Below are 27,003 nucleotides of genomic sequence, written 5' to 3'. Positions count from 1 at the left end.
ATTATACATGAGCATATTGTCGCTTGCCTCGCTTACCTCTACAGCACATATTGTATATTAAATGTTAGAGATACAGTAATGTGAATGATGATGATAATGATATCGAGTATTATGCATTCAATTTTCATGAGATCGCTTATTTGTCAAAGATTCAGCTCAGTGGAAGCAGTTGCAATGAACGCTATATTAAATATACCGTGTACAAGTAGTACTGAGTAGTAGTGCAAGTAGTACAAAAGAGAATAAAGCCAATATGACTATATCAATTCATGAAAAAAATCATCTCTCTCTCTCTCTCTCTCTCTCTGAAACTTCAATCATACATCGACTTTCTGTTAAAAAAGTATTTGCATCACTTTTGGCTCATTGTTAGAGGTAAGGCTAAAAATATTTAGAGTTGAACATTAATATGTTCATTATTAAAATATGTGCTGCGTGCATTAATAAACGTTGAAAAAATAGCGGATTTGACAGATTTTCCCACGCAGAAAAGGAACATATTTAGATTACAGGCCTTAGAATTCTAGTGAGTCATATACATTTCAAAAACAAATTTAAATTTAGATAATTTACCTTTTTATTAGAAACATTATATTTTCTAACACTGACTGGTACATATGAGTTTACCATAAGAAATTATGAAGGATCTGAACTGTACTTTTTGTTCTACTTTATTTTTATAATGTGTTAAAAAAGTATGTCAAGTTGATTTGATTTTGATTACATTTGATTTTGGATATAATCCAACAAAATTTTGGTAACTGTAATTAAAATATTTTGAAAAAAAAAAATAGCATAAAAGTTCATTTAAAAAATTACAACAGCTCTTTAGACACAATATGAAGAATTTCCTACGTCACACCAAACTAAAATAAATTTACTCCACCTATGTCCCACCTATGATCAATTTCTATAAATTTAAACAGGTGTTCTCATCACCATATGACTAATAATTCGATAGAAATCATTTTCAATTTTCTCATTTGCACGATGCCACATAAAAAATGAAATCGTTTTCATTTTGTGGTTAATGAATATAAATCAAAAAGTCATTTGATAAGAACCTCCTAATTGTCATAGCTTCGTGTAATTGGTAAATTACAAATACCACTGACATGGAAGTGTGTCGTAATGGTATCTCATTAGCTTATCTACAGACAGTATTATTTTTTCTTCGAAATTATACAAGTACTTAAACATATATTTATGCACTATTAACATTAAAACAAGAATTTTCTACTGCAATAACATGTTGAATGTTGAAGAGATAAGAGTGAATTTAATGGGAGTGATTGATTGTATGTTGTTTTACGTTCCATTCGAGAATTTTTCACTCATGTAGGGCTTCAAATTTATACTTTAACTCGGCACTCAGGGCCATGGAGTAGTGAGGAATCTTTATCGTGCCAACGCCTACTGTGACACGGTTTTTAAGTCTCATCCGAAGGACCCGCAAATTTCACTTCAAAGTGCCGAGCGCTTGGTGAAGGAACAGTTGCTACTTATTTTTTTTTTTATCGACTTAGGTCAGTCACGACAGTTATTTGAACACACGGCCTTCCGATCACGGAGGGAGCGCTCTACCGACGAAGCTACCGTGACGGTCAGAATTTAATGGGAGTTCTGGTAATAAATGCTATAAACACAGAAAAAATACTTGTAGCATAATTTAGGAGAAAATCAATGGTTTTCAATTACTTTTATAATCATGAAAGTTACCAGCAATGCAAAATGTGGAAATTCACTATCAATAATCAGATGAAATAAGGAAACATTGATAACATTTAATGTAAAGTTTCTGAAATTTTAATACTTTTACTTCAAAATGGTTTTCAAAATGAAGAATGGGTATACATGTATGTACAAGTACAGTGTACATGAAGATTACTTAATCCTTCATTGAATATCAGATACACTCAGTTTATCATATTCAATGAAGAGAAGGTATACAATCAATATTTTCAATAATGAATTGCAAACAAAAACAGCGTTAAGCTGCCTTATTTATCATTTCCCAATTAAACTTCCCTAGGATGCATTCAAGTAAACTCTCTATTGTTATGCAATTCCGATCCAATTTTTTTATATAATTTTTGGATAAGCATATGATTAAAAATGATTGCTGAATTAAAAAAACTAAATGTTTTCGTATTCTTTATTAAACTTCCCTATTTGAGAACAAGTATTTCTAAATCGTTCTTATTAGCAATTCATCATTGGTCCACGTTTAAAATATTCATACATCTCGCCCCCAAAATGTCAGTTTCCTTCAATAGCTGATTTATGATTCATTGATATATTTATGAATTATCATAAATCATTCTTATCATATTTAGTAAGCAAGTTTACGTTCTCAGTAATAGCTCTTGAATTTTATCATTTAAAGAAGCACATCAGCATTTCCTCTGAAACACTATTGTTCAATGTCTCATGATTGGAACCTTAAAGAAATTTCTTTCTTTGTTTTATGATAATTGTAAATCCGCAATCGACTTATATTCATGAAATTACTTCAGGATAGAAGCAATGCATTTCAAATCTTCCTGCTTACTTAAAATCGATACTTCGATAAACCTTCTCATATATGCATAGAATTGCATTAATTAAAATTTAAAACTTCAATGAAGAGTGAATTATCATGACTGTCTGTATTAGACTTCCTTGCCTATATGCAGTTGTATATGTGACTGGAATATTTAAGAAAATAATTATCGATTTGCAAAATTTTCCACAACTCAGAGTCATAAACGATAAAAGATGACACTTCATCATTATTGAAAAATGATGAGGGAAAAAGAAATTTCTTAGAAAAAATTGCGAACTTAAAAATTGTGGAGCTTTCTGCCAAAACAATTAATATAACATATTAAGCATGACTTTGCTCCAATCGGCGATATCTTGATTGCAAAATAAATTCCTTGTTTTCCAAAAAGAAGTCCATGGTGATTTAGCGTTCAGAATGAATGTCAAAACAAAAAGTAAAGATGTTCTTATGAAATTAAAAAAATTGTCATATTTCACAAGTTATATATTTATCATTACTAATAATAGTAATAAAAAAATTCAAGCATTTTTTTTTATTAATTTTTCCCTGACGAAGATTTGTGTTTAAAAACAGGATTTACCTATAGTGGTTATAAATTAATGAAATATTTAGATATTTCGGCTTCCTTGTTGGATTTTTTCTTTCTTCCCCGTCTGATTGTTAGACTTATTGTTCAATAAGTGTCCTCCCTATAATCAAACAGCAGTGTGCATTTTATTTAGTGATATTTGGAAATGTCAAATTGTTAATGTTACAGTGATTTATAGATCACTAATGCCATGATGAATATTAATTCGTTAGCAGAGTTTCCATTGGTTTTAGTACCATATGGTAGCGCTGCTGTCCTCTTGTTAGAATTAAAAAACTTCATTGTTTAAAATCTTAATTATACTTAGCATTTTCTCAACTTTTAATATGTTTCATATCAAACATATGAAACATAGGCTTCATATGTTAGCCTTGATGCTCTAAAATGTGTAAATTTGTTATATGAAATATTTAAAGTCCAATCTGATTTACAAATCATTTGCATACCAGATTAAAATTATTTTCATTTGCTTTTCAGTATACATATTGTGTGCCGCTATTGGATGCAACATGTCTTTGATCAAAAGATATGGGGAAACCTCATATTGGATGTTATGACTTTAACTGGCTGATTAATAGATATAATTTCTGCATTTATATTTTTGGACATGAATCTGTGATGAAATCGGTAGCATGGCCAATAAAATTTCAACGTACTTCTGAGATTTCAATGCCACACACACACAGCTGTCAATATTAGAATATGCTATAGAATGTGTTTTAATTGTTGAGTCGTATGCAAAAGATCCCTACATGTTTTTTTTATTCCTTTCCAATAAATCATTTTCATTGTAATTTTATTAAATAATAAGGAGATTGGGTGAACAAGGCGTGCAGAATGCCTATAGCTTCAGATATATAAAAATCATATTCAATTTGTGAATTCAGTATTTATCAATATTAGAGTAAAAGTTTCATTATTGAAATTTATGAACTTATGATAAACATAACTTTTCTGAGGAAAGTTTTCTGGGCAAAAATTATTCTGTTATTTAAAAAAAATACTATAGTAACATGGTGTTCGTGGGGTTCAAACTCTTAGCAATAAAAATCCTGAGTATCATTTTCTTTCGAGACAAGCACGCTAACCACTACACAAGTCCTGATGAAGGGTGGCATTTAAATCATGTTTGTGATATGACCCATGACTAAATGGGCTTCTAGTTTTTCTCGGAAAAATGCGAATGTTGTGTCATAAAGTGTATTTTTAAAGTATAGTGGGTCTTTGCTCCATGTTTTTGTTAATCAAAAAATGTATCTTTTTTACGCAAACTTTGAGGATAAACTTCCAAAAAATGGAGCAAAGACCCACTCATATCGAAAAATCGTGTAACCGTATGAGAAATAAATCCTTTTTCCCCTCTTTAGTGTGTTATGCGATTTCATAGGCAAGTAATTTCAATCTGTGTGAGATTTTTGCAAATTGAGGAGATTTTACATAAGGTATACTTTAATTTTAGATGAAATATCAAAGAAAATTTTGTTATAATTGAGATTTAATTTTACACCTTTATATGTGTTGCACTATAGGCATTTCGCTCGCCTTGTTCGCCCATCTACTTTAACAAGAGGTCCGTGGTTTACACTCAGGTTTACACGTGCAATATCTAACAAGAATTTCGTTTTTCCTGCTTATAACCTTGATCAAACACAATATTAGATTCAAACATCCTAAAATTATCAACTGTCCTTGTTGCATGTAATATTAATGGTTCTTCATATTTATTAATATTGAACTTTGGAAGAAGGAAAAAGAAATTTTTTCTCTTGGGATCTTTACCTTGTAATTGGGACCATAAATGATGCTAATGAAAATCAAACATCAAATTCAAAAACAATGACATCATATATTTATTGACTGGGTTCGAGGGCAACATGTGTTTTGTCGGACCCAAGAACCAAACTGTTTGGTTCGAGGTGTCGACAAAACGCATGTTGCCAGAGAACACATGCAGTTAATAAATTTTTTGTTATACCTTTTTTGAAATACATGTATCTTGTGGCTTCAATTATGTAAATTTCCGTTACCTGCACTAAAACTCGGTCAATTCTGTCACTGTCGATCACCAACGAATTCAGATAAGATTTAGCAGATTCCGTGCACAGTGTAACCTAAGCGGTCCAATATCTCATCGACAGGTCAAATATCTCATTCTGCGGTCAAACATCGATTTTTTTAATAACCGCTCATTAAAATACTGGAAATGTTAGACTTGTTTTAGTATAGATTTATATAGGAAACAATTTTTACAGGTACATGTATAACAAAATGGTATTGTTTCTTTGCTCTCTCTATCCGTCTACTCTATCAACGGTTCAGGAAGTTTTCAAATGTTTAAAGCAAACCTTACTGTACATATAAATTAAACTAATTCATTCAAAATTTGTAAATGATGAACGACACGCATTGCATCACATTGACGGCAAAACATCTAATTATGTGACTTATATCAAGAAAAATTCAGTTCTTTTGTCAAGGAGTTAGATGTAGAGCTTTTATACAAGAGAAACGCAGACTTTGTTTTTGAAATAGTCTTTTATTTCATGCATTACGCATAATAGCCTGACAAATTATATTTTGTTTATATTTTATTCTCCTCTTTTCAGGTTAAGTGATTTTAACCAATCAAATGCCTCCACATCAATGCTTCCAGATGAGGAAGTAGCAGAGATATTACCTCCCCCTTCACCAAGATTACCTGCAAAAAAAAAAAAATAATTTTAAAATTCATTTAAAACAAAATGTTGTACAATACCATTGTTTGTTAATGTACTTCAAATGTGCGAGAAAAAAGTACATATATTGTACACTTTGGGCTTTTTTCCTTTCGATTTTACTGCGAATAAAACTAATGGTTGCAAATTCAAATCATTCTACTAGGCTAGAATTAAAAAAGGTCTAAACCTACCTTTAAATGATCTGGGGTCATCTTCGGAAAATTTCACGTCATTAAATAAGAGAGAACTGTCGTAAGTGACCTTTGATCCACTGAGGTCAAAAGAAGCATTGACCTCTCCTTGAACTTTCAGTGTTATGTTTCCTGCAATAAAATAGATTCAACGATGTCATAAACTGCCTTCTCTTGTTCCCCTTTTTCTATATGCCCTTTGTCTATTTACATGACCTGCGTATCAAAATTGGTAGTTATTGTGTGGGGGTGAATTTTATAGAGTGATGTTTATTGTTTATTATAAGAAATTTGATATCATCTTGATTTTCAATGGTCGAAAAATGAGATGATATGCTGATTAAAGATTCTCCAAAACATGTTTCTTTGTTAAAATTGTACATAAAAGAGTGAACTGAATGCTCTAGGTCTAAAAAATTTTACGAGTAATATCACTAAAATTTAAAATACTACTATCAAAAGATAATAAATAATCCTTTGGGAATTTAACGTAATTTTCATATGTAAAACTTTTTTCCCAAAATTTTCGCTGTGGCCTTCAATTGGACATTTAGATATATAGACGACGTTTTTCATTCAAATGTCAACTCGATATATTCCACAGAACAAAAATTAAAAGAAACCACAAATTATGCCTGATCTGTTTCATATTTGGAAGTTTTACTGACTATAGAAGTTAATGGCCAACTAACAATTAAAATACATATCAATCGTGATGACTTCAGCTTTTTTCATCATCAGCTTCCCCTACGGTAATATTCCAAAACCAACTGCACGTGGTGTTTATGTCTCCCAATCTATTCGGTATGCAAGAGCATGTTCCGAGTACGATCAAATTTTAAACGGAGGCAGGCTACTGACAAATGCTAATAAGATGGCCTTACATGGGTTTCAACGATCGTGTTTAAATAAGCATTTTGCAAATTATGGTCGATATAATGACGTTGTTTTGCAAATACAACCTATCACTGGGTAATAGTTTTACTGACATGTTTCAACTATTTGTTGGGCAATTGTTTTTACACTGGTTTTGACTATGAATTACTCCGTTTACCTGATCAATACAGGAGTCTCACAGCGGGTGTGGCCTGTAGACAGGGGATGCTTACTCCTCCTCGGCACCTGATCCCACCTCTGGTGTTTCTAGAGAGTCCGTGTTTATGCCTTGTTTATAGATTTGCATTGTTTACAAGGTTTATGAGATCGCTCACTGTTCGTTTTCTTCACCTTTTTCATTATTGATGGAGAATGATTATGATTGCAAATAAGTTGATGAACCAGAGAATTGAATTTAAGAAACAGGTGAAAACTTTTGTATAGGCTTATATGTTAAATTGTGCTTTTTTCCTTATTAAATTCTGTTCACTTTTACATGTTTCATTATATCATTATAATAATAAGAAAAGAAGATTTTGAGATGGGAAAGGTTAAACCCATTTCAGCTGTTTTAAATTTAATTTGGAAAGGGTGTCCGTTTTAATGTAGACAAAGCAAGTATCCATCTTCGTGTCATCTAAAGCGTTTATTACTGTATATAGGGATTGATTGATTGATTGTATGTTGTTTTACGTCCCGTTCGAGAATTTTTCACTCATATAAAGACTTCACCATATACTGGTGAAAGGCTTGAAATTTAGACCTTTACTCGGCACCCAGGGCCATTGAGCAGTGACGGTTCTTTATCGTGCCAACGCCTACCGTGACACGGGGCCTCTGTTTTTAAGGTCTCATCCGAAGGACCCGCAACTTTCACTTCAAAGTGCCGAGAGCGCTTGGCGAAGGAACAGTTGCTACCTACTTTTTATTGACTTAGGTCAGTCGCAGCCGTGATTCGAACACACGACCATCCGATCACGGAGCGAGCGCTCTACCGACTGAGCTACCGTGACGGTTTATATATGGGGAAATGACTAACGTGGAGTAAATGTTTGCTATGATTGTGCTCTTGATAAAATCACAAATTCAAAAAAGCAGTGAAAAAATAACAGGTATACATGTACGATTTTGAAAAGAATCTCTTCTGTGTTGAAGGCAATCTATGTTTGCGGGTCGGTGAATTCAAAAAGTCACTGTTAGGCATGGAAAGAAGAATAAGCGAAATTATAAATAAAAAAAATTATAAAAATATTTTCAGATTTGATTTTGACTTGTATTTCATTTTTCCTAATTCAAAATATAACACTAAAGAAACATTAACATTTTTCTATATTGACCACATTTTTTTTTTTTTTTTTTTTTTTTTTGTGATCTACAAACATGACCTGTGCAGCATAAGATCCAATTCCTATCTAAGTTCCATAATTTCTTCAACAAACTGACATTTAAATACCCAAATAGCTCAACTGACAATTTATTTTAGCTGAGATCTGTTTGCTGCATTTTGCATGGTCCCAGAAATTTTCTAGTGCTCTTAGCTCTTAAAGATAACTTTGAAGAAAAACATAAACATCTGACCATGTACATGTACTCCATTGCAGAATGAAATGTCATTCTTTGAGCTGACCCACATTTTTAAACTGTGAGTAAAGGACAAAAATATTCAATACTAGATCACATAATGATGGAGACAAGACAAATTATAGTAAAGGTGTTGGTCCTCCCTTGCACAGATCTGGACCCCCATCAGTCACCATCAACAAAAACTGCTGACAAAACACATGACAAAGTTAATCCTGAACATGTTACCTATCACTATGGATGATGGATTTTCTGTATTAAGATATATCCTTCTCTCTAATATTTCTAGGTAAAATTACGCAAACGGTTCCCACACTTTAATACAGATTTAGAAACTTACTCTATTACTCACACTTACGTAAGTATAAGTCTGGACAATTTTACATATTGCATTTTTTAAAGTAGTAAACAAAATTTGAGGTTAATGACTTGCATAGCTAATGATATTACTAACAGGTCAATAAAGATGGAGGGGTTATCTACCTTTAGAATTATGTTAATATAATTGAAAAATAATAGGTAATTTTTATTGCAAAATAGGGAAATAAAAATTATTCTACTTCTGATCATCCGAGGATATTGTTTGTTTGCTTTTTTCACTAACGATTCTGTTAGTTTATAGATCCATATAAAATGATCTTATTTCCATCAGAATTGAAAGCCAAATAAAAATCAAAGAATTCTTAGATACATACAATGTGTAGTACAAATAAAATTTTATAGTCTTTTACGACTAGAAAAGGATAAGATTTTTTAATTAAAAAAGTAACAAAGGGATCCAAAGCTTTACAAAGAAATGTAAATTTCAAAATCTCCTCATATCAAGAACTTTGGGGCTGCAGAATGTTAAACTCAGTTATAAGCATTCTCTTGATGTGCTATATGCTCTTATTCAAATTATGATCCCTGGGACATTTGCAATACATAACAATTGAACTCTTCAAATTTGAGCAATTCATTTTTCTTAATTGAATAGCTGATATCACCAACTGCAATATTTCAGTAAGTTGTATAATTTATCTGTATTAAAGGTATCAATACTTATTCAACTACAGAACATCACACTTTAAATTGATTTTTGTTTAAAAAAAAAGAAGGTCCTACTGCTAAAATGAGTTGATATCAAGAATTCAAATAAGTGATACATGTATCATCTATTTGAATAATTAGATATCATCTAATATATGAACTGTTGCTGTCACTTCTTTGATTAGGTGATATAACATATTCATAAAATTTGCAACAAAAGATACAGATACATTTAAATAATTGAATAATCAGTGATAAATCACCTATTCGAATCATGTATCTATCAATGCTCCCTGCCAGTGGATAGTAACAATCATGCTTTTTTCAGACAATTCCATTTCTCAATGAAAGAGCTAGGGTAAAATAATGACAACTTTTTTTTTTCAATCTGCAACAGTTACTATTAATTTTTTAGACTGAGAAAACATTCTACATAAACAAACAATTGTATATATGATTTGTGGAGATAAATATTCATGAGTAAAAGAAGGTTCCAAACTTGCAGATATTTCTCATACAAGGATAAGAGATGGTGTTCAACATTTACCAAAGAAATGACCTTCAGTTCAGACAAACCTGTATTTGTTGTAATGGCTATGTTTTCTGGCTTTGTTATGTACAGATCTGTGTTTCCTTCATTGACAGCTCCATTAAAGTCCCCCTCTAATCCATCTATAAAAAAAAATCTTATTATAAGTAAGATTTTTAGCCCTGGTTTTTGAAAGTCTATTTATTTAATAAAATTAATTATGTACAGATCATGTTACAATCCTCTATAAACTCTACGTATTCCTTGAAAACTTCCAAAAAATGCCAAACTAGGTGTTTTAACATGGCCTTGTTGTTATTGAGAAGATTTTTAAAGATTATTTTCTATTCCTCCTATTTAAAACTCTGATTCTTTATTGTGGCTCTACCACACCCCCTGAGACCATGATTTTAACAAACTTGAATCTACACTTTCTGAAGATGCTTACATGTTATCATCATTAATCATGTCCATGTTCTTGAAAAGAAGATATTTAAAGATTTTTTCTACACAGTTCCATGTAAAACTTTGATCCTTTATTGTGGCCCCATCCAACCCACTGGGGCCATCATTTGGACAAACTTGTATCCACATTATCTCAGAATGCTTGCATAGTAATATCACTAAATCATGGCTTTCTGTGCTTGAAGACTTTTATATTTTTCCCTATATATTTCTATGTAAAAATGTGGCCCAACTCAACACCCAGAGGCCATGATTTAAACAAAATCGAATATACACTATATGTCAGGAAGCTTTCACTTGCATTTCATATTTTTTGGTCCAGTGGTTCTTGAGAAGAATTTGAAAGACATCTACCCTCTATTTTGCATTTTCTTGATTATCTCCCTTTTCAATATGTGGTCCTTCATTTGAATATCCCTGAATCCCTTTTACCCAAAGATGCTTTGTGCTGAGTTTAGTTGAAATTAGTCCAGTGGTTCTTGCAAAGAAGTTTAAAAAGTGAAATGACAGATGGACGACAGACAAACTTCAAACAGAAAAGCTCACTTTAGCCTTTGACTCAGTTGATTTAAATAAAGATATAGCTTTTAACATTATGTACTGTAGAGGGCTCAACATAAATGCTTGTCTGCTTGTCTGGTACCAGTGAAAAATTCATTTATTGCATACTACTTTCAATTTTAAATTGCAAAAGGCATGGATCTTATGAAGTTTGGATTCTCCAAATTGAGCGGTTTCGCCTTTGAACATTTATGTTGTTGTCAGGACAGAAAGTCTAGATAAAATTTTGTTTTAATTATGTGTTTGTTTTATTTATCAATAAGATCACAAATCAATCAAGCACCTATATAATGGACTTTATTTTAAGTTGACAATATTAGATCTTTATTGAAAAATTTTCAGACAAGTGAAGTTGAAGTTCGGACAAGTAAATGTCTTGGTCACTTGTCCGAATGGACAAGTAGGAAAAAAAGTTAATGTAGATCCCTGCTGTATATATACTAGTATGAATTAACTAAAATCAAAGGTATCAAAATGACTAAATTTAAACATTTACCAATTTTGAGATCCCCAGAATTAACCTTGACCTCAGTTTTACCATGGCAGTTATTAAGGCTGATATTTCCAGTGTTGCTATGGAAACTATTGTTCTCCCCATACACCGAGGTTGCAGAAATGCTTCCATTGTCTGTTTGACACTGAATAGTCAATCCCTGTAGTCTCTCTGCAGAAATGTTCTGCAGTAAAAAATTCAAATGGTATTCAGTTTTTGAGTAATACAGTAAAACTTGTCTAATCTGGACACCACTGGTTCTAAAGAAATTGGCCAGTTTAGACAACATGCCGGATTAGACAACATTTCAATCAACTGAATTAACTAGAAGGGACTTGAAGCTGACGTCGTATTAGGCAAGATTTTGGAATACACAACACCCAGATTAAACAAGTTTCACTGTATATTAAAGTTCTATCACATGTACCAATTGCCACAAAAATGGCTCCCATGAACTTCAAATTTTACACCGATTTAAACATTTGAAACATTTAACTGAAAAAAATGCTTCAAAAGTATGTCATTAGAAATATACATAAGATCACCCTGTTGTGTTCAGTTACCATGGTTACTGTGTAATCATTATCAATAAATAACCTGAAAGGGATGTTATACAAAGTGCTGTGCTGTTTGTTTGTTGACCTACCCCTTGTCCTTTAATGGTGATCTTGGAATTCCCCTGTAGAAGTTTCTCACTTGTGACATCACAATCTGTCCCCTCCACCTCCACAGTACCACACTAAAACATTAAATGTTCATCTTTATGATCTTACATGTATATACATCATATAATTTAAATTAATTTATAGTTCATAGATATGTACCACAAATCATGATTCTGTGGCAAAAGGTCATGTTTGGGGTTTTTTCTGATCATTTTAACAATGACTAATTTTAGTTCGAAAATATAGGTAGCTATATAAAAAAAAAACAGTTACAGGAGTATGCTTTCATTCCATTTACTGGCGTTTAGTTTTAAATTTTATATTGTCAGTGATTGTGCACATTTTTAGGTCATTTTTGAGGGATTTGCCATTGACCCTCTTATAAGTTGCTACAACTTTTGATAGAATCAGTTGACAATTTCAGATCAATAATCTTATGTTTTTTACCTGTGTTTCAAATAATATGTTGGGAAATGACACCAATATTTTTTTCTTTATTATTCTCAACAAATCAGTTTCATATCAATACTTAAATGTATTCAACAAATATTTTGGGAAATTAGACTGATATTTAATCTTTCATTCTCTACATATCAATTTCATACGATAATCATCAGAGTTCTTAGAAAAACACTACATGTACCATTTGCTGTGGAGAAAAAAAAATATGTTTCTAGGACTCGCCTATAAGTCGGACATAGTGTTTGGGGCCAAAATCTTACTCCCCAAAATCTGTCTTATAGGCGAGTATATACGGTACCTTAATATTCTTTAGAGTACAGATTGACTGTGTTGATGCTGCTCTCTCGGACTTTGATTTGACTGTGATCTTCTCACTCTCCATCTTTTCAATATGAGTTCTACATCCTCTAGCTGTTACATCAAGATCTATGTCAATATAATTTAAATATAAAACTGTGCTGTTCAGTGCTAAATGATGAAAAAGAAAAATACTGACATCTTTTTTCATGCCTAAGAAACATACACATGTATACATGCTTGTAATATTGGTTAATTTCCTAATTTATTTCAAATTTAATAATTTCAAAATTGACTTTGTTTGATGTTTTAAACTTAAAAAGTCAAAAAAATGGCTTTACAAGTCTGTGTAAAATTCACAATTAATATGTAAAATATAGACGACTAGTAACTACCAACCAAATTTCATGGGTAATTGAACAACACATTTGACAGGGTATTCCACCTTAGAATTAAAGTGCCCTTTTGCCGTAAATTCTTTCTTATCTTTAAAGTTCACATTAAATGTATAGCACTGCCTCAGAGCCACTAATACAGAAGAATCCACCTTTTCATCAGGTTGTAGATCATAAAATAATTTTACAAACATTTTGTTCATTTCTGGATACTTGTCTGGATTCAGTGACTCAATGTGAATGTCAAACGGTACATCAATATAGAGTTTGCCAAACTTGTCAGTAGCCATGAATTTCCCTTCTAAAAATCCTGGATTGGCGTTTGATATTGTGAAACTTTGAGTATTTTCGGGGGTTTCGTTCGTTGGAGAGGTACTGCAACATGCTTGGAATCTCTTCCTCAAACACTGTTTAAAAGTCCTTGTCAGCAAAGATTTTGAAATCTGTGGAACTTTCAGATATATCTTTGACATAATTCCACTCTCTGTTTTGACTTAAATGATAGAATTTAAAAGATAACGGCACAAAATAAATCCTTTAAAATGTTTCGTAATTTGTGGTCACCCCCAGAGAAAACTGGAATGTCGATCCCGACTTATAATCCTGTTTTGGGTTTTATCGATTTTTAAAGTTTTGCTCCAGTTGATTTCTTTTGTGAAATAATACACGTTGTCAATCATGCACATTCTAAAAAAAACAAAAGAGATATTGTCAAAAAGAAAACACAGGACTTAGTGTATGTTTGAATTTTTTTTTCTCAGTGAACAGGTGAAAAGCAGAATTGTTCATGGATTTAGCTGACAGGGATCCAAATGAATTAAATTCACATGTGAAGGTATTGATTGATCTGAATTGTCTTGATTTTATCAATCTATAACATACATACACGTAAATTAGATTTACACAATAATTCTACTTTTTTCAATTAAAGGAACACCAGCTAAGGAAGTACAGTATTTGAATAAAAATAACGTTACATTACTCTTCCCCGCATCTAATGATATATATCTATAGGTCTGTGATTCAGAGAGAGAGAAAGAGAGAGATAGAGAGATTATCAGGTTACTACATAAACTCAAGACAACTAAAATTAGGAGGACCCCCTCCCTCGGGATCCGCCTATGCAAAAAAAATCTATATAGATTTTTTTTTATTATTTTAATCATTGTTAATATTTGGTTATTTTTCTCCATGTTTTCATAATAATGACATATACAAATTTCCACATTTGTTGTATTTCAGGTAGAATTTGATTTTTTTTATTTTAATATTTGGTTCATTTTCGCCGTATGTCCATAATAATGACATAAACAATGTTTCACATTTGTTGCATTTCAGGTAGAATTTGATGAAGTGATAGCAGAACCCAGTGGTGCACACAGCTATGACTGTTGCTGGGAAAACTGCACCTACACCTGTTTTAACTGCAGTAAGAGCTGTATGTACAAACTCCTTACCACTCTGCTGTCCTGCCTGATCGCCCCCTTCTTTGGCTGGGCGTTCGCCGTCCTCACCTTCTTTATGATATGGATCGCCACTCCAATGTTTCGCGGGTGTAGTATTGTGATGGGGTGCTGTCAGATGTTCGTGGGGACTTCTACCATGTGTCTGTGTGCCCCGATTTTTGACGCAGTCGGTCTGGTTCTTTCCAGGATCCAAGTGGGGATAGAAACGTTAAAAATGTAAAGATGCAGATACATGTATTTATTGTATATCAGATATTCCCCAGACGTACAAACAATAATAATTTAATCTATATCATATGACACGTATACTTTCAATGTTTGTATATAAGTCTGTGGTTAAAAATGATATAAATAAAAAAAGATGAAAAAAATGTCTTTCTTTCTTTTTTCTCTCATAAAATAATGATAATTAAAAAAAATACATATAATAATGTATTATAAGAAAACTGAGCAACGATTATAACTAAAATAAAACAAGAAATATTACTTTCTGTGGTGTCATTACAATTTAAAGATCATCGATGTACATATGACAACTATATATAAGCTATTATAAGTCTAAAATTTTCTTTTTTTAAAAAATTGCTTCAGATACAGGCGCATAGCTACATGGGTGGGTCATTGATGGCCGTATCCCTATCATTTTTGCCATTCATTATATATTCAGTTACACAGACAATACATTACGCTAGAAAAACCAGTAACAGCTAATTCTGGGTTGTATATCCCCTCAAATCTTTTTTTTTCAGGTTTAGTTGGGCACCCTCCGACTGAAATTACTTCCTAAGATATATTTTACTATAGAAAAAGACGTTAATGGCAACCTTACAACAAAACTTTATGATAAACGTGATGACTTCAACTTTTCTTTCGTCAACTTCCCTTACTTATGTTGCAATATAACCTTATCACCTGCATGTGGGGTTTATGTCTCCCATTTGATTCGATACGCAATAGCGAACAGTTTCTAAAACGAAGCAAGCTATTGACAAGCAAGATGATGAAACAAGAATATCAACAGTCTCGTTTAAATTAAGTCATCATTTCGCAAGTTCTGTCGATACAATGACGTTGTCAGCAAATACATTCTACCATGAAGTCGAACGCTGACTGAGCTTTTTCATACTAATGCCATTGTTAGCCCATTTTTTACACACTGAATTGTCTACGGATTTTTCCACTTGAAATCCCGATCACGACGTCGAGGAGCATACAGCGGTATTACCTGTCGACAGGAGATGCTTACTCCTCCATGGCATCTAATCCCATGCATCTCTGGTGTTTTTAGAGGTTCGTGTTTTCTCTGCTCCCAAATTGTATTGTTTCAATAGACTTTTGAGCTTGATTACTATTCGTTTTCTCCAAGTTCCATGAACACTCTATAGTAGAGTACATCTTAATTTTTTTGTATGTTACATGTACGTCTTGAAGTGAATAAGATTTTTAAGCCAATTAGGAATCATATTTGCATATTCCTTAATTTCCATAAATGTCCAATTAAAGCATACGTTCTCAGTCCCGTATACGTAGGAAGCAATTTCAGTTGGGGGGGGGGGCACAACCGGCCAAACATCACCAGACGTATTCATTGAGGGTCACCGCACGACGTCCATAAAGCTCTGCTTTCTATAGTATACTTTATATCGGCAAAATTATTGGGAGGGGACATGCTGTTCTATCTCTGTTCAAAAACTATTTGAAAGCAGGCATGAAGTAGGTTTGGGGGGGGGGGGGTAGGGGGGATAGGGATAGAGGGTTGAGCACCTCTTTTCCCGCACATAATATTATTTTACTGCATGTCCATGTGCTTAGTATGAAAATATTCATTGAAAGGCCAGTTGCCCTTTTCTTTTTAATACAGCATGGTAAAATTCCCCCAAAATTCCCTACTTAAGGTATTGTATGAAGAATTTTTCCCAGTCAAAAAAGTTGGACCCCCACCCCCAATATCTGGAAATTGGAGAATTTTCCTTTTTTTTCCTTGTCAAAGATTTTTCGTGCAAGTTGTTAATTATTTTTCTGCCCCACTATCCCCTTTCCAAATCGATACTAATTAAGTGACTGGGAACACAGAGCCCCGTAGCAACGGTTTCAAAAGTGGGGGCCAAATTTCCAAAAAATCTAACAAGAAAAAAAACTAATTAACTGTCCAAATTCTGAAATTTGCCATTTGCCAGTGCTCTACCTTGCAGCGACAAAAAGTTAGGGGGGCATCCAAAGGAAAATTTACTATAGCAAAATAATATACTCAGAAAAAAGCGGGGGTCGCCCCCTGCCCCCCCCCCTTCCTTCCGCGTTCGACAGCCCTGGGAAATATAATATCATCAAAAATCCCTCCTTTTTTCGCCTTTAATTTTTCATAACTTCCCGCCAATTGTCGCATTTCGGAACCCCTCCAATTTTTTCCCTTGACCCGGAAGTGATGCACCATAATCAGAACATGGAGTACTGCTAGTTGATCATGGAAAACGAGTCAAACGATGTTGTGTTGAATTTTCACGATAGTCTGCTGTATAAAGCTGATGTCAGCTTACTAGACGACCAAAAATGGTTGAATGACAAACTTTTGGGATTTTGCTTCGAGTAAGTATAATCTACGCCGTTTGTCTCTTGGAAACTTTTCGAGTGACCTTACAGATCATTTGGGCTCTGTGTTGACTGAGCACTCATGCATGACGAGATTTATGAATGACGGGTAACGTTACCTTATTTACACTTGATATCTTGGCTTATTTTACGACAATTCATATACATTGTACCTGTGACTCTGTTCATTAAGAGAGGGCAAACGTTTTTGAGAGTAAACACCTTTAATTTGGGTGGGTTAACTTAAACAGCTGCTGTGATATGGACAGTGAATTTTAAATTCCTCATCATTTGACAGCTACATGTTTCTTGTCATTTTACATGTGTTTTTTTAAGGCACATTACTGCTCTTTTACCGGTACTTATTCTTTTTTGAGAACAATCAAATGAAGACTTCTTAAAATCTATTGCATCATCTTTCATCATGTTCACGATTTAATTTCTTGTTGCATGCAGGTTATTACACAATTAACCTTCTTCACTGTCTATATAATGTAGATCTATTTCATTTGGACAAATAAGGGAGCTTCAAGTACCACCATGTGTTTGGAATAGTTTTAAGTACTTCAATGGACCTTTTGTCCATGTTGTCAGCACATTTTTATTTTTTGTCTCAATTTTCTTGAGGACAGTGACTTCATTAAATTTTCTCACCATTAAATATTCTCACCACAAACAATATCACATATCTGTGTAAATACTGAAAGCAGGGTATTACACTGAATGATAGTAGCACCACCCATGGGTACACCAGACCCTTTAATTGCATGCCTATTCTCCTCTCTCTAGAGAAGTGGCTGGGAATAGTCTATGTCTTACCCACTTTCTACAATTAATCATGCACTGTGTTTCTAATGCCTTTTCATCCATCACGTACTGGAATCATGGGAAAAAATAAAATCAGGAAAGCAATCCTCTCACCATAATTGATCACAAATAGCCTAGCTTCCACAAAATACTTGCTTCAACAGAATCCTTTAGCATCTGAATTAATTTAATAGTGTTCACAACAGCTTTCCAAGCAAATAAATTACACCTTATGCCATTTTGTCATCTGTTAGTGCACTATTTTTATATAACTGTCCATCTCAAATGTATATATAAGAAATAAATAAGATTAAAAACTTCACTGGGAAATAAAGTGTGTTGGTAAGTAATTAAATCTGATGAGAGGCCCTTTGGGCTGGCTGCACAGGATTTGATCACATGATTAACCCACTTCATTTCCAAGTGAAGTTTTCAAAAATGTTATTTATTTATGAAATAAGACTATTCATAACATCCCCCTCCCCCACCACAGGCACTTGTTTCATATATGGGGCACCCCTACTTATTAGAAGGGGTGCCTCGTAAACGAAACAAGTGCCTGTGTCCCCCACCCCCTTTTTTGGATTCAAATTCAGGTCATGACCAACCCACTTAATTTCCCAGTGTTTTTTTTAATCTTTCTTCCCATTTTATTTCATAGAATCTTTATTAGACCATAGCATCCTTAGACATAGCAAATGAAAAGGTATGTTAATTACAATGATTACATGTATGCATAACAGGTACATGCAGTATGCTTTGTTTTCTCTCATTTCTAGGTATTTTGAAAGAGAGAAGTTTAACCATTCTGCTGACAAACTTAGCTTAATAAATCCTGATGTTGCACAGTGTATCAAGCTTCTTCCTAGTAAGTATAATTTTCTTCTGGGTTTGTCTGGTAACCTTTAAAGTTATTACAAATATAATGTATAAACATTGTATTAATTAACATCATGAACATAGGTTCATTTTGATAAATTTAGATATTGTCAAGAAGCTTAAGCATTATGTAGATGATGTAAACTGTGAAGTTAATTTTTTCTACGTTTTTCTTTTCTTTTTATATTTTACGTGGTGAGGTGGGGGGGGGGGGGGCTTATTTGGCTTAATTTTGCAAATTTGGGGTATCTTGTAGTAGCTTGTGCACATAATTTTGATACCAATTAGCATGGGTATATAAACATGCAATCATATAAATTAATTTTTTTTAATTTTACTTTTTATTGGGGGGAGGAGGAGGGGGGGGGGGGGGGATTACAGCCTCTTCCTTTATATTGTGAGATATACAAAGATACAAAATGTATATCTAAATACAGTGGCCTACAAATAACATGGTATCACTGTGCTGCAGTTTGTCTACATCAGATAATTGCTCTGGAAACTTTGTCCTTCATTTGTGACAAGTGGGAAGGGGTCAACTAGTGCAGAATTTGCTGCTAAGCTAGATGAAAGCTATGTTGTACATGTATTATAAATCAAGTCTTATCAGGATTGATTTAAAACATGCATTGAATGCTTCTCGGCCATAAAGAAAAAAAATATATAAAATGGGTGTTTTAACTTTACCTCAGACAGGTGTGACAAAGGTTTTTACATTTTGTAATGGGTGGCAGTAAAAAGGCAAAAAAAAAAAAAAAAAAAAAAAAATTAAAATCTAAATAATAATTTTCTGTAATTTTAAAAATGTTTTTTTTATCAATTGAACATTTTATAAGCATATGATAAAGAGCTATCAAGATAATTTGTACCTGTACCTTAAATTTGTGCTTTTACTGTGAGTTTTACTTTAAGGTGACCAGTTAGGAGAGTTCCTGGAGCCTTTGAATCTCCCCTCAAAGCAGTATGTCTTCCTTCCAGTCAATGACAATTCACAGTGTGAACAGACTGGTGGATCTCACTGGTGTGTGAATCACTTATCCTTTTAAACTTTTCACACAATAATGCATAAGTAACATAATAAGTAATATACTAAATTTCATTTTTTTCATTATCACAAAACAACTCCCACATGAGTGAAAAGTTTGGCAATCAGATTCCTCAATTTATATGTTAAACTTAAAATAATATATTGTCTAGATCTACATGCAGAGCAGCCAAAATTGATAATTTGGCCTGTGATTTGAGTGTCTAAAATACACTATACGATTTCTCTATTTATTCATCAGATTTCTGTTTTTCTCAGTCAGAAGTTTGAAATACCAGAATTTTTATACCTATTTGTCTTCAGCTTTTATTATATAATAAGAAAAAGTCAAAGTCCTTACAGCACTTGCTCGACTATAATGTCTGTTTATAGTAGGCATGCAGATTTGCAATCTTAATCATTTTCATGTTTTAATCAATCTAAACAAAGTGGAAAAAAATCTCTAGTGGCCAGGGGTCTAGGCAGCCCCTGCCCATCTCCTTCTTATTTTTCAATTTAAGATGTTGGCAGCTCGATCTATATGTGCCTGTTATCAGTGATATCCTTTTCAGGAGTCTACTGGTGTACATAAGAAGTCGACAGGAGTTCAGACATTATGATTCCAGTAAACACACAAACCAAGAGGAAGCCAAGAGATTGGCTTATAAACTACAACCATATGTCCTAGGTATGCTCTATTTCTTCATTGACTTACAAAGCTCAAAATATGCCTAGCTTGATAAAGGGAAAATAAAAAAGAAGAAAAGCAAATACAATGTATGTATATAGAATCCAATGAAATTAAAGATGGCAGCTTTTATTTCAATAATTAGAGGGTATGCTGATTAATTTATAAAGATTCTAAATCTCTTGTATAGAGGAAAACATGTTATAGAGCTAATTTTCAGATACTTATATTTTTAAAATAATTATTATACAAGTAATTCACACAAAGAGCATTTGATAAATACAATTATAATGAAACTTTTTTCCCCTTTCTTAGCTCCCATGGGTCGCATGAAATTCCTGGAAATGGATGGACCCCAGCAAAATAACTGTGAGTGTACAAAGTATATTTAGCATTACCAAGATCACAAATACGTATTTCATGAATCCATCAATGCAGAAGTAGATCAATTTCAAAGATAGAAAACAAGTAACTGAGTATACAGTATTTATTTTAAGTGATTCACATGTACATGAAACCTGCTGAAGATACCCGTATATACGTTAATTCAATACATGTTTAGTTTTATCGGAGAAATCAAGTTTTTCAAGATAAACATGATAAAGGAAGTATTTTATTAACTCTCCACACAGTGACATTTCTACCATAACCTTGTATTTTAAAGAAGAGTCAATTCCTGTTCCTCAGATTGGTTTTGACTTTTTTTATGTAAAAATTTGAAAATGCAGGATTTTTGAAGGATTTTCAGATTTTTATTTATTTATTTACTAGCTTTTTAAATTATTTTTATTATTTATTTTAAATACTGTAGACGAACTTTCATTTTTTCAGTGTGGGATTAATATACGCTATGTACCCAGTCACAAATTTCCAGCAGAAATTTGTCACAGCTTAGTTACATGTATGCATATAATTATATAAGACATATAGTAGTGATAAGAAATCAGTGTAATTTTTTAACCACAGATTGAACAGAAATTATTATTCCATGGAATTATGACCCGGCATAAAAAAAGTACATTTCGTTTTACAGTATCTATGTTGACAATGAATAAAAAATGGTATTTCTTGCATCTATTCAGCATACGACTGTGGAGTGTTTGTCATAGCTACAGCTGAACATTTGTGTAAAGAGCTTTGTGAGGGATATAGTATACCATTGAATGACATAGTCACCCCAAAAACAGTCACAGAGACCCGGCGAAAGATTAAAGACCTGATTTATCAAACGGCCAAGGAGTATTCAGGGAGCTGAATATGAAGTAGGGTTAAATATAATGAATGTAACAATTGAAATGCATTGTTTAAACTGAGGCATTTAATTTCCATCTGGTCAAAAAATTGTTATTTTTGTATGTTTTGTTTAAATATCTAAAACTTTAATTTACCTAATGCTAGGATTAATAGACAGAAAAAAATTTAAAGTGTTTATAGTATGTTGCTCTGTAATCAATGAGGAAATGTTCGTAGTTTTCAGTCAATGAGTTGTTTTCTTAGAAAATGACATTCTGCCATGCTGAAAAGCTGTAAGGGAATAGATATTTCAATTCTCTTTTAACTTTCTCGCTTTGAAAATTTTCATTGATAAGAAAATACACAGTGAATTTACCATCACAACATATTAAACCACATATAATAAATTGGTAGTACATGTACTTGTGTGCATTGTTAAAAATTAAAAATGGCAGATTCATAAAAGTAAACTTGTACCAGTAATATATACTGTAGGCCTAGATACATGTATTAGTGATTGACTTTCAAGTAGGTTAGTGATCCAAACTCATTTTCTCAGGTAGATTGAAGAATGTCTGGAAAAGAAATGGCAAGGGGGAATGCCCCTCTGCTTATTGAAATTAATGTAACTTGACTGAATTTTGACATTTTTTATCAGAAAGAAGGACTAAAAACAAAAGTCAAGCAGATTTTGTATTCTGTAAATCACTTTTTATTAGCAAGACTTTTTTTTCGCATAATTATGCAAGACCGTCTAATTGCAAAAATTTCATTCTCACGTAATTTATATGATTATTAAAGATTATATGAAACAATATTTACAAAACTTTGTGAAAATACTTGCTCACAAAAATATGCTGTTGTGAAAATTAAGTGATCTACAGTTTTGTGGTTTGAATAATTTGCAAGCGGTTCAAATTTCATGGTTTTGGCAAAAAAGTTTTTTTTTGTGTGCAGATGGTCATACATAATTACAATGAAAATAAAGATGTGATCAACAGCATATGAATTTGTGACAGCTGCATTGCACTATTTTTAGCATTATTGAAATTTATTTTCTGTTGATCATGTATTTTTATTGTCTGGCTAAACCACAAAAACAACGAAAATTTGTGTTCTATGAAAATTAATGAAACCAAAGTACAATGTGGCCGAAAAACTTCAGACAAGTCAGGGTTGAATTTAATGAAGATGTAATAAAAGAAACATTGATTTATCATTCATTAGCATATTTGGTTCTGTCTTAGCAGAGGGTCATTTGTCCTTGACACACTTTTGTAAACCAACTTTTATATCCATGCCAAAAAAATCTGCATGATTTATGAGCATCTCCAGCCCAAGGATGTATCTTGTTTAACAGTTAATGATGTACGACACAGGAAACATTGATTGGAAATATTATGTGTCGCAAACTAGTTTACAGTATTGGCGATTTGTGGATTAAAAATGTTGTGTATAATTGTTGGTTTACAGTATTTTATGTACATTTTGTATACTCATTTTTTTCTGTGATTCTTTTACCGCATTGTATGTACTGTAAACAGTATGTTGCATATGTTTTGTTATTGGTAGAAATGCTATATGTATACGAGTCTTAAATCTTTTTACAATGTAAACAACAGATTTTGAATTTTAAAATTTTATTAAAAATGTTGAAGGAAGTCAAGCACAGTACAATTTTTGATAGCAGAATGAAATGAATTTTGAGTAAGATATGTATGTATATGCAAGAATGGGGTATGCAACCCATGAAATGTGTGTATTTGAAACTTATTTTCTGTGAACTTTTTTTTATTTTTGAAAATTAATTTATATGTACTTGTATGTTTTATTGGGCTAGGTTGATATCATTTATTAACAATATTACTCTTGGTATGTATTTTTTTTTTTTGTGGAAAGGGGAGGGGGGTGTCTTTTCTTACTAATCAGTTATAGCAGAAGCTAGCTGTGTTCTTTTGTAACCTTTCATGTAACATGTGACAAAGTACAATGTATTAATATTGTTAGTGTTGTATTTGTAAGTTCCACAACTTGAATGAGTTAGCAGTTTTTCTCCATTAATACTTGAATTCTTTTATCTTTTTTATCTTCAAAACCTTAAGACTCACAGCTTAATTGCTAAATGTCTTTTGATACTTCAAAAATTCAGAAACAAGAATTATTGATAAAGGAAAAATCATAACTCATTAAGGAACACACACTATGGAACCATTCTCTCACATGACACAATGTGTGCATTTTACTGTACAGATTTCTTTCAACCCATTTTCTTATAGAAAAAAAAAAGTGATGGCATATTATAATATGTGACACATGATATAACCATTCTTATATCATGATCACCAATAAAATGCTTGCTAGGGTTTGTCTAATACGTTGTAGGTTAGATATTCACCACATGGGAATGAAGCACCATAAAGTGTCAATGGGAGAAATTATAATGTCAATGTTACAGATATTAAAGTACTTGTATAACTGCATGTATGTATTAAAATACTTGCATGACATTGTATTTATTGAAATTCAGATTGATGAAATGAAAATGCTCAATATTTTTATCCATTCCCATAATCCCACTCCTATAGATTCCAAACTGACTAGGTTAGGCAGCTAAAAATAGACTCCACTTAAGCCGTTAAGTGGCAGAAAAAAGTGTACAGATGGAGAATGATTGTAACACATGTATTTCACTAGAAATTTCTGATTTTGATGTTTTCCATGTGTACACAATTTGTGGCTTTATGAATTGCTTTGAAAGCTAGTGTAAAATTTCTTTACACATACATGTATTGCATACATGTATGTGTATTACAAACATGCAAGTCTTGCACGATTTTCAAAGTTTTGAGGTTATACATAGTATGTTGCTGAAATAAATATTTATGTTGTGTAAATGAAAACCAAAGGTATTTCATTTAATTTTCTATTTCATGTGGAAGGATTCATACTATAACAGCAGAATGACATTTTTGGTGGTTTATTCCACATTCTGAACAGACATGTTTAAGAGTGTACACATGTATGATTGTTTGAAAAATTATTGCTAGATTTCAAGTGCACATTTCAATACATCTAAGTTAATGATCAGTAAATTTAAATATGTAGATCTAGGAATTTATAAAATCCACCTATCAAAAAATGATTGTGTGTAATTGTGGCATTAACATTGTTTTAGATATTTAACAGGTCACATCAAAGGTGTACAAAACTTAATTTTGACTGATTTGAGATGCAGTGATCAGTGCACAACGTGTACTTAGTTTGATTATAAAGAAATTGTCTCCAACAATCTCATTTAAAGAAAGATGACACATTAACACAATTTTTTTCAAACATAAATACATGTATATGTCACAATATATTCTATCATGACTTTTGCTAGCTAAAGAGTTACATCCCCTATATTCTATAATTCTCCAGTTTTGGAGGTACCAATGTCCAATGTTGGTCAATTTTTTTGTTAATGAACGAATTTCACAATCTTAAGAGTTATCTCCCGTTGTCAGCGTAACACTCAATTTTGTCACTATGTCCTTTGTAACTTACCTGTAAATATTTTAAACCTTCAAACAGAATCTGACAATTTTGACCCATTCCTGAATTGCCTTAGTATAGGGCAACATATAAAAACATAATGAACATATTCAAATGGATTTAATTTTTGAGACATTGCCCCAAAAAGTTGGTAATGTTATAGAGGGAAAACTGTCTTGCGCCGGTTGACCCCAGATTGACCCCGCAAAGGGAAATAACTTTCATAAATGTGAAATTTGTCTATTGTCATGCTCATGTACACTGTCCATCCAGATTGCTCAGTGGTCTATAAAGTATAATGGTTTAGTACACAGAAGATAAGGAGTTTGATTCCAGCAGGGTTTTAATATATTCTCCCATGATTTGTCTCTTAGAATTCTATCTTTTACTACATGTATGTACATGTACATCATGGTACATTATAATTTTTAAAGTTATGAATAGCAGAAAGCTATTTCATATCTATTCAGTACTTTACATCCTTTTTGAAAAGCTAGTTATTCCTAGAGATTCAAAGGCTTTTTGAACATTAAAAAAGTAACTATGTGAAATGATATGTCACACAAATGAATAAAGAGAATATTCTTTATTGTTTCAACATTGGCAGCTGTTAGGTACTAAAAATATGATTACAGTAAAATTAAAGAAAAAAAAAGTGAGAAATAGGAGGCACAGCCTTGTCTTATTCCATGTACTTGCAGTTGCAGTTACTAATGCCATCATAAAGATTATTGTCCCATTTAGTATTTCAACTTATCTGACAGTAAAATGGCAAGAAAGTTGTGTTTTTTTCTTATTATTGAGTATTGGATTTTTTACAAGGTTGAAATATGATCACTTGGATCCTTTTATAATCTAAATGTTATCTTGTTGGATTTTTTTGTGCTTTTTTCCTGATGATCAGAATTTTGAATAATTCCCGAGCTTGCTGACATAGGCCACACGGGTTTCTTTAAACGCTCTTGTTTAAATCTGCATAATGATATTATACATTCAAAAAGAGTGCAGTACATACCCACAAGGCTTTAATTTCTCTGTCAGTGTCTTCTTCATATAAAAGATGCTACAATAAGAGCACATAATTTCAGATCACACATTTTCAAAAAATGAATGTGCATAATGATTTCTGGCTGTGTGGCTCTACATATGATTTTCAGTAATGATATATTTTAAATGTTTTTTTTTTTGTTGAAAAAATGCTATGTAGTTCAAACAAGTCTTTTCTTTATAAGGTATACTATACATGTAGATGCTAAAGTTAATTAAGCGTCCCTTTCCATTACACATGTAATTGTACTAGGTTTAAAATTAATGAAGAGTTTTACTTAATTTGAATTAGTTTCAGCATGGAATATTAACTAGTATGTAATATGGTTAATATTCGTAGGTGA

At 32.3% G+C, this 27,003-nt stretch overlaps 3 protein-coding genes across 3 annotated transcripts; 2 read left to right on the top strand and 1 right to left on the bottom strand.

Moving 5' to 3' along the window:
- Positions 1-5,673: 5,673 nt before the first annotated feature.
- On the bottom strand, positions 5,674-13,951 carry LOC133194646 (protein FAM185A-like). Its single transcript, XM_061330560.1, has 7 exons — positions 13,400-13,951; positions 13,002-13,129; positions 12,223-12,315; positions 11,580-11,760; positions 10,105-10,200; positions 6,043-6,174; positions 5,674-5,832 (listed from the first exon to the last, which is right to left on the bottom strand). The coding sequence occupies exons 1-7, from the start codon at positions 13,866-13,868 to the stop codon at positions 5,723-5,725; spliced, it is 1,209 nt and encodes a 402-aa protein (XP_061186544.1). The 5' UTR covers positions 13,869-13,951; the 3' UTR covers positions 5,674-5,722.
- On the top strand, positions 13,938-15,081 carry LOC133195117 (caveolin-3-like). Its single transcript, XM_061330988.1, has 3 exons — positions 13,938-14,007; positions 14,175-14,230; positions 14,734-15,081. Exons 1-3 carry the CDS (start codon positions 13,938-13,940, stop codon positions 15,079-15,081), a joined length of 474 nt encoding a protein of 157 aa, XP_061186972.1.
- Positions 15,082-17,284: 2,203 nt separating this feature from the next.
- Positions 17,285-22,236, top strand: LOC133194645 (sentrin-specific protease 8-like). Its single transcript, XM_061330559.1, has 6 exons — positions 17,285-17,444; positions 19,034-19,122; positions 20,046-20,154; positions 20,730-20,845; positions 21,161-21,214; positions 21,928-22,236. The coding sequence occupies exons 1-6, from the start codon at positions 17,323-17,325 to the stop codon at positions 22,098-22,100; spliced, it is 663 nt and encodes a 220-aa protein (XP_061186543.1). The 5' UTR covers positions 17,285-17,322; the 3' UTR covers positions 22,101-22,236.
- The last annotated feature ends 4,767 nt before the right edge of the window (positions 22,237-27,003 follow it).

This window comes from Saccostrea echinata, unplaced genomic scaffold (assembly GCF_033153115.1).
Source record: "Saccostrea echinata isolate AGI-Se365-2 ecotype Australia unplaced genomic scaffold, CSIRO_AGI_Sech_v1 ptg000029l, whole genome shotgun sequence".
Lineage (NCBI taxonomy): Eukaryota > Metazoa > Mollusca > Bivalvia > Ostreida > Ostreidae > Saccostrea > Saccostrea echinata.
The sequence above is the reverse complement of the archived record's forward strand: the minus strand, read 5'-3'. Positions and strand labels throughout refer to the sequence as shown.

Coding starts and splice junctions, on each gene's coding strand:
- LOC133194646 (XM_061330560.1), bottom strand. CDS start 13,868: ATGTCAAAGATATATCTGAAAGTTCCACAGATTTCAAAATCTTTGCTG. Junction 10,201..11,579: donor TTCTGGGGATCTCAAAATTG/GTAAATGTTTAA, acceptor TTTTTTTTATAG/ATGGATTAGAGGGGGACTTT. Junction 6,175..10,104: donor AGCCATTACAACAAATACAG/GTTTGTCTGAAC, acceptor ATTTTATTGCAG/GAAACATAACACTGAAAGTT.
- LOC133195117 (XM_061330988.1), top strand. CDS start 13,938: ATGTTTCGTAATTTGTGGTCACCCCCAGAGAAAACTGGAATGTCGATC. Junction 14,008..14,174: donor GACTTATAATCCTGTTTTGG/GTTTTATCGATT, acceptor GGTGAAAAGCAG/AATTGTTCATGGATTTAGCT. Junction 14,231..14,733: donor AATTAAATTCACATGTGAAG/GTATTGATTGAT, acceptor GTTGCATTTCAG/GTAGAATTTGATGAAGTGAT.
- LOC133194645 (XM_061330559.1), top strand. CDS start 17,323: ATGGAAAACGAGTCAAACGATGTTGTGTTGAATTTTCACGATAGTCTG. Junction 20,846..21,160: donor ACTACAACCATATGTCCTAG/GTATGCTCTATT, acceptor CCCCTTTCTTAG/CTCCCATGGGTCGCATGAAA. Junction 21,215..21,927: donor TGGACCCCAGCAAAATAACT/GTGAGTGTACAA, acceptor GCATCTATTCAG/CATACGACTGTGGAGTGTTT.